This window comes from Triturus cristatus, chromosome 3_1, assembly GCF_964204655.1.
Source record: "Triturus cristatus chromosome 3_1, aTriCri1.1, whole genome shotgun sequence".
NCBI classification, from domain to species: domain Eukaryota; kingdom Metazoa; phylum Chordata; class Amphibia; order Caudata; family Salamandridae; genus Triturus; species Triturus cristatus.
Window position 1 is genome coordinate 12906844 of NC_140583.1, and position 8414 is coordinate 12915257.

At 54.3% G+C, this 8414-nt stretch overlaps 1 protein-coding gene across 5 annotated transcripts in view; it reads right to left on the minus strand.

The window, feature by feature from the left end:
* LOC146859598 (uncharacterized) overlaps positions 1–7710 on the minus strand; it is a 257232-nt gene extending 249522 nt beyond the window's left edge. For all 5 annotated transcript variants that reach the window (XM_085646544.1, XM_085646543.1, XM_085646545.1 and 2 more), the window contains exon 1: positions 5247–7710. In XM_085646544.1, the coding sequence (XP_085502670.1) occupies positions 5247–6990 (1744 nt within the window). In that variant the 5' untranslated portion in view covers positions 6991–7710. The remainder of the gene's footprint in view (positions 1–5246) is intronic.
* Between the last annotated feature and the right edge of the window lie 704 nt (positions 7711–8414).

Genomic DNA, 8414 nt, shown 5'->3' on the forward strand with positions numbered 1-8414 from the left:
GGGTGGGGTTCATGACGAGATAGTCTCGTCATGGGCACAGCGCAACCGTGCTCCATGACGAGACTATCTCGTCATGGGCACTGAAGAGGTTAAGTAAGGATAATGTGTTTAGTAGACTGCTATTGAAAATTTCTGACTTGTAAAGTGCATCATTAAGGCAAAATGTTAGAAAACAATATATGTTGTCACATTATCATATTTCAAAGAACATTTAAAAAAGAAATTCAAAAAAACAACAGTCTGCATCGTGAAAATAATATAAACTTTTTGTGCTATGATTAGTGGGAGTATGAGTATGGTGCTAGTGTGAGTTTAATGCGTTGAAATTGTGTGGTTTATAATGAGTAGGGATCCCTGTGTGGAGCAGTGTCTCAATTATTTAGAGGAAGCAAGCCATCTCGAACTTGTCGTTGAGTCCGTTTGGATTGAGGGTTTTAAGTTTTTTGATCCAAAATGCTTCTCTTTGTAATAAATACTTTGAGTTGTCACGGTCTGGAAGCTTAGGTACTTCTTCGATAATTTGAAATTTCAGTTGGGCGATTTGATGTCGTGCTTTATCCCAGTGTGTCGCAATGCTTGAGGTGGTACTTTTAGTGCGTATTTTACTTTTATGTTCTGTTAGTCGAATTTCATTTTTCTCTCAGTTTTACCGACGTACAACAGCCCGCATGGACATTTAATGGTGTAGATCACGATTTCAGAGTTGCATGTTGTACTGCTGTGTATCTTTATTTTTTGACCCGTGGATGGGTGCAATAAGGTGTCTCCTGTGATTGCATTATTACAGTGAGTACAGTTCCAGCATTTTTGCGTGCCTTTTTTGTCACTCGATTCCAAGGTGATCATTGGTTTCTTTCTTTTAGATAGCATTTCTTTAAGATTTTGTGCTCTAGTATAGGCAAACAGCGGTTTGTCTTTGTATGGATTATGAACACACAAGAGTACAGACCCTGATTACACCACAGTACAGACCATGAACACACCACAGTACAGACCCGAACATGCCACAGTCCAGATGCCCCCAAACACACCCACAGTAGAGACCCCAGAAACCCCACAGTATGGACCACCCACCGTACAGACCCACAACACCCCGCAGTACAGACCCCGAAGGCGCCACAGTAAAGACCACGAACACCCCACAGTACAGACCACGAACACCCCACAGTACAGACCCTGAATACCCACAGTGCAGACCCCAAACGCGCCACAGTACAGACCCTGATTACACCACAGTACAGACCATGAACACACCACAGTACAGACCATGAACACGCCACAGTCCAGATGCCCCCAAACACACCCACAGTAGAGACCCCAGAAACCCCACAGTATGGACCACCCACAGTACAGACCCCAAACACCCCGCAGTATGGACCACCCACAGTACAGACCCACAACACCCCGCAGTACAGACCCTTACCACCCCACGGTGCAGCCCCACAACACCCCACATCCATGTCCATATTGTACGCGATCACACAGGAGTATATGGGGGCAAGAGGGGGCGGGGTCATGTCAAGGAGTCAGGATTAGGATTCGGCAGATCTGGGGTCAATCAAAATTGTGATTTTGGAAAAATCCTGGTGCATCCTAAACCTAAAACGATAAACACCGTGGTCTTGAGACGGCCCCGCCACCCCCTCATGACCGCCCCCCCCCCCACACACACACACACATAGCTCTGTGCACAATGTGACTGGCTTCTGCTGCAAAAACAATGCCCGCTGTGAAGCGCTGCGCAGCTCCTTGACGCTAGATCGGCACATCTGATGAACACAGAAGGGACAGGCGGAGTGTAGTGGTGGTGGTATGTATGACCCCCCACAGACAGTCCATAGCGGCCCCTCCCCCCAAATTGCAGCCAAATACCACAGTACAATCCGCCTGAATATTGCAGAGGGTCTTCTATGCACTAGGGCGACTGTAGCGCCCACCTGCTGATTGCGCTGGACTCGTCACTCACTCACCACAACTCAAGAATCTTTCTAGACTGGGGCTCCGAACCCGTCACTATGCACGGCCCCCCAGAAACCATATATATGAAGCACCAATCACCCTAAATCCATAGGGCTTATCACCATAAACTGCTAGGACCCATCACCCCACATTCATAGGAAACATGACGCTACATTCAAAGGACCATTCACCCTACATTTAAAGGACTCATCACCCTAAATTCAAAGAACACCTCACTCTACATTCAAAGGACCTTTCACTCCACATTCATAGGAAACATGACGCTACATTCTTAGGACCCTTCACCCTACATTCAAAGGACTCATCACCCTACATTCAAAGGACACCCCACTCTACATTCAAAGGACCTTTCACTCCACATTCATTGGAAACATGACGCTCAGTTCTTTGGAACAATCACCCTGCATTTATAGAGGCACATCACCCTACTTTCAAAGGACCTGTCACCCCACATTCAAAGGACCCATAACGCTACACTCACAGAAGCCATCACCCTATATGCATAGGACCCATAACCCTACATTCATGGAACTCTTCACCCCATATTCACTCTTCGCCCCATTTTAACAGGACTCATTCATTGAACCCATCACCCTACATTCACAGGTCTCTTCACCCCATATTCACAGGACTCATCACCTTACATTCACAGGACTCATCACCTTACATTCACAGGACTCATCACCTTACATTGATAGAGTCCATCACCTTACACTCATAGCAACATCACCCTGTGTTCTCAGGACCCATCATCCTACGTTCACAGGACCTATCACCCTACATTCATAGGACCCACCACCCTACATTTGAAGGACCTATCACCCTATGTTCATAGGGTCACTCACCCTACATTCATAGGACCCATCATCCTACATTCATAGGACCCATCACCCTACATTCATAGGACCCATCTCCCTACATTCATAGGACCCATCACCCTACATTCATAGGAATCATCACCCTACAGTCATAGGACCCAAGACCCTACATGTGTAAGACCCATCACCCTACATTCATAGGATCCATCACCCTACATTCACAAGACCCATCACCCTACATTCACAGGAACCATCACCCTACGTTCACAGGAAGCATCACCCTATGTTCACAGGACCTACCACCCTACATTCATAGACCTCTTCACTCACCATTCATAGGACCAATCACGCCACATGTGTATGGCCCTTCACCCTCCATTCATAGGGCCCAAGACCCTACATGTGTAAGACCCATCACCCTACATTCATAGGATCCATCACCCTACATTCACAAGACCCATCACCCTACATTCACAGGAACCATCACCCTACGTTCACAGGAAGCATCACCCTATGTTCACAGGACCTACCACCCTTCATTCATAGACCTCTTCACTCACCATTCATAGGACCAATCACGCCACATGTGTATGGCCCTTCACCCTCCATTCATAGGGCATACACTCTAGCGCCCTCTGCCTCCCTGCAGGGGGTTCCTTCCCCTGCCCACTGCAGAGCCTGCGCCCTCTTATTGTCATGCATTTCGTCCTCTCTCCTTCAACTGCCCCCCCCCCCCCGCCAGCCCCCCAGTAAGGGAAGGGGCCTGATAGACCCCCGTCATTGCTGAAATACGCCGAACCGTGCACACGAGGGCCGCCCCTACTATTGCATACACCCCCTCCTCTTGCACCCGACCTCTGCCCCAGCCTACTGCGCTTCAGTTCTACTACAAGTCCGATCTGGACCCGCTGCCCCGCGCCGCTACCCCCCTTCCGGGCTACCTTGTGGCCCACCCCCGTTATCACCTCTTTCCGAGGTCCACCCTCTACCTCACCCCCGTACCCACATCTCTTTTCATCACACCCTGTACCCACAGCCCTCCGCATTACATCTAGTACCCCACCCCCTGTACCCACAGCTCTCCATATCACACCCTGTACCCCACCCCCTGTACCCACAGCTCTCCATATCAGACCCTGAACCCCACGCCCGTACCCACATCTCTCTGCATCACACCCTGTACCCCACCCCCGTACCCACAGCCCTCCGCAATACATCTAGTACCCCACCCCCTGTACCTACAGCTCTCCATATCACATCCTGTATCCCACCCCCGTAACCACATCTCTCTGCATCACACCCTGTACCCCACCCCCTGTACCCACAGCTCTCCATATCACACCCTGGACCCCACGCCCGTACCCACATCTCTCTGCATCACACCCTGTACCCCATCCCTTGTACCCACAGCTCTCCATATCACACCCTGTACCCCACCCCCGTACCCACATCTCTCTGCATCACATCCTGTATCCCACCCCCGTGCCCACCCTCTCTGAACCCCCGCCTCCCTGTGCCATGGCCTCCTACTCCCCAACTCCCTGTGGCTTCACACCTTACAGCTCACCATTTTCTGTACCACAAACCCAAGCCAGGTCTATGTACCCACCTTCATGAACCCACACTCGCCGACACCCACAGACCCCAGCCCACAAGACCTTCCCTTCTCCCCGCCTCCACACCTCACTGTACCCCTTCATCCACCTTCCTGCCTCCACACCTCCCTGTACAACCTTCATCCACCTTCCTGCCTCTACTCCTCCCTGTACCCCTTCTTCCACCTTCATGTGTCCACTCCTCCCTGTACCCCTTTTTCCACCTTCCTCTCTCCACTCCTCCTGGTACCCCTACTTCCATCTTCCTGCCTCCACACCTTCCTGTACCCCTTCATCCACCTTCCTGTCTCCACTCCTCCCTGTACCCCTTCATCCACCTTCCTGCCTCCAATCTTCCCTGTACCCCTTTTTCAACCTTCCTCTCTCCACTCCTCCCTGTATCCCTTCTTCTACCTCCTCCTCCATGTACCCCTTCTTCCACCTTCCTGCCTCCACTCCTCTCTATTCCCCTCCTTCCTGCCTCCACTCCTCCATGTACCCCACCGTCCTGCCTCCACCCCTACCTGTTCCCCTTCTTCCACCTCCCGCCTCCACTCCTCCATGTACCCCACCGTCCTGCCTCCACCTCTACCTGTTCCCCTTCTTCTACCTCCTGCCTCCACTCCTCCATGTACCTCACCGTCCTGCCTCCACTCCTACCTGTCCCCTTCTTCCACCTCACTGCCTACACTCCTCCCTGTACCCCTCCTTTCTGTCTCCAAATTTCCCTGTACCCCTTATTTCTGCCTCCACTTTTCCCTGTACCCCTTCTTTCCGCCTCCACTCCTCCATGTTCCCCTTCATCCACCTCCTGCCTCCACCCCTCCCTATACCCCAGCCCGAGGGCACTCACCCTTGTGGATAAGTTCGTCCGTCTCCAGATCGAAGCCCAGGCGATGGCATTTCCTCCAGAGCCCCGAGATGGTGGAGTTGAACTGCTGACTGCAGTGTGACTCCATGGCAGAGCCAGGGTGTAGTAGATAGCGCCTGGACCTCAGCAGAGAGCCCCCGTGGGCAGGTGGTATCCATACCCGCTTCGCAGGCCTTGCAACACTCTCCTGACCCGGCTTGGGGTAGGCCCTCCAAATCAGATCCGGGGCACTATCCAGGGTTTGGCTGGTGCCACCACCGATGCCCTGGCTCATACCATCATCCTTGGTTAATGTGAAGTCACCACCATTAGTCAATATGAACTCACCATCTGTAGTCAACCCAAATTCACCATCCTTGGTCAACCCCAAGCCACCATCCCTGGTTAATGGGAAATCACCATCCTTGGCCAATCTCAAGCCACTATTCTTGGCCAACCCCAAGCCACCATCCTTGGTCAATGTGAAGTCACCATCCTTGGCCAATCTCAAGCCGTCATCCTTGGCCAACCCCAAGCCACCATCCTTGGCCAACCCCAAGCCACCATCCTTGGCCAACCCCAAGCCACCATCCTTGGCCAATGTGAAGTCACCATCCTTGGCCAATGTGAAGTCACCATCCTTGGCCAATCTCAAGCCGTCATCCTTGGCCAACCCCAAGCCACCATCCTTGGTCAATGTGAAATCACCATCCTTGGCCAATCTCAAGCCGTCATCCTTGGCCAACCCCAAGCCACCATCTTTGGCCAGTCTGAACTTATCATTCATTGCCAAGTACAGTCCGCCATCATGGGTCACCCTCTTGTCACCATCCTTGTTCGGCCGGGTGTCCTCATCGCTGACCTCGTGGAAGCCACCGTTCCACCCAAAGCTAAGGTCAACATCCTGTGCAAGGTCAAGAGTGACCTCTCCATCTTTGTCCAAACTTGGGCCACCATCCCTGACCACACCAAGGTCCGCGGTCCTACCCAAGCCCAGGGCGTCATCTCGACCCACTCCAGGGTTGGCGTTGGCACCCAGGCTCAGGGCGCGGGTCCCGGGGGAGCGCCTGATGCTCGCCGGGGGCAGGAGGTCTCCCTTGGCCCTGCCGGTCCTGGACATAACTTCTTGAGCCTTACTCACACCAGCGCCGCCCGCCTCCTTTGGGCTGCCGTCTCTATTATGGGGCAGGCTGTCTCTCCTTTGGCTGTCGGTGTCCTGATTAATTGTGTCCCTCTCCTGGCCTGTGATGTCTCTCCCCAGACTGCTGTCTCTGTTCTGGGTCAGGCTGTCTCTCCTCTGGCTGTCTGTACTCTGATGAAGTGTGTCCCTCTCCTGGCCTAAGATGTCTCTCCCCTGTTTAGTGATGTACACGCTATGGTCCCGGCTGTCTCTATCATGGTTCAGACTGTTTGTGGCCTGGACCAGGCTGTCTCTGCCTCGGCTGAGACTGTCTCCCTTTCGGCTGTTACCGGCCGCAGCGTCTCTTCCCCGGCTCAGCTCGGCTCCTGTCCGGATGTCTCTTTCTTGGCCCAGGCTGTCTCTGGATGACACTCTCAGGGGCAGGGGCAGCTGCTGGCTGGCGATGTAGATGTCGCTCCTCTTGGTGGCGTAGTTCCTGCAGCGCTCTCGGTGCCGCCGCGCGTCCGTCTCGTACCAGTAGTCGGTGCAGATAGCCATGGCTAAGAGACCTAGCGCCGAGAAGGCCAGGAAGAGCCCGGTGCCGGTGAGGAGCTTCATGGCCGCCATCCTGGGGATCGGGGAACAGGTGGGGGCTTTTCAGGGCCGTGTACTGGTACCGGGGTCCCCTAAGCCTGGTGGGAGAAAGGGGTCCTCAAAGGTACCATGAAGGGGGCTCTCGTTTCAAGAGCTGTAGGGGGAGGGGGCACCAGCTGGAGGACCCTCGTGCACCGAGGGCTTGGATGAGGTGGGGACCTCTCGGCGCTAGAGGTCTCTGTGGCCCCCAAAAGCTCGGTTACCAGTCGATGGGCGCCTCGAGGCCCCAGTACCAGGTATGTAAGCCTCGGTTCACATAAGATGGGGGGCCTCATTCATCTGAGCACCCCATTCTTTCAAGGGCCGGGGTACCAGTCGATGGGGGCCGTCAGTCATTAGAGCACCTCATTCCTTCAAGGGCCGGGGTACTAGTCGACGGGGGCCCTCAGTCACCAGAGCACCCCATTCCTTCAAGGGCCGGGGTACCAGTCGACGGGGGCCCTCAGTCACCAGAGCACCCCATTCCTTCAAGGGCCGGGGTACCAGTCGATGCGGCTGCGGGGCCCTGGCACCAGGTGTGCAAACCTCGGTTCTCGGAAGATGGAGGGCCCTCAGTCACCTGGCGAGGCCTCGCTCTCCTTAAAGCGCCGCGGGGGGGCGGGGGCTCCTCAGGCCTGGGGGGCTGGGGGCCCCGATGGACCGCTGGCCTCCCCCATGGCAGCATCACGAAGCATCCTCGGGAGCCGAGCTTCCTCCAGCAGCTGCCAGGCAGTGAGAGGGGGAGGGGCGGGAGGGGAGAGGTGGGAGGGGCGGAGGCGAGGGACGGAGGGAGGAGCCTCGGGGTGTGGAGGGGCGGGGAGATTGTAAGGGTGTGTGGGGGAGGACTGCAGGTGGAAGGGAGGTGCCAGAGGTAACGCAGGGCAAGGGAGGCATCTGTCGAAAGGCAGGGACCGACAGGAGGGTCAGGGGAGAGAGAGGAGGCAGCGTGAGGGTGAAGGATGGACAACCCCGGGGAAGAGGGAGATGAAGGAAGAGGGGGGGGGAGCAACAGAAAGAACGAGGGGAGAGGGTCAGAGAGAAGGAAGGAGGGAGGGAGAGAGAAGCGGAGAAGTAATGCTGTGACGTCATGGTGGGAGAGAAGAGGGGACGAGAGAAAAGTAAGAATAGAGAGCGAGAACAAGGGCGATGAACAGACACCAACAAGGGGGACTCCGGAGAGAGAGTAAGAGTGTGAGACAGACAGACAGAGGCTACATATGTGTGTGTAGAGCGGCTGGAACAGAATATGTGTATGAGAGGGAGAGGAAGAGACAGAGTGGAAGAGTCAGAGAGGAAGACAGCTAGAGACAGTAATACGAGGACAGAATGTGTGTATGAGAGAGAGCGTAAGAGACAGAGTGGAAGAATCAGAGAGGAAGTGAGTTAGAGACAGTAACACAAGGACAGAGTGTGGGTAT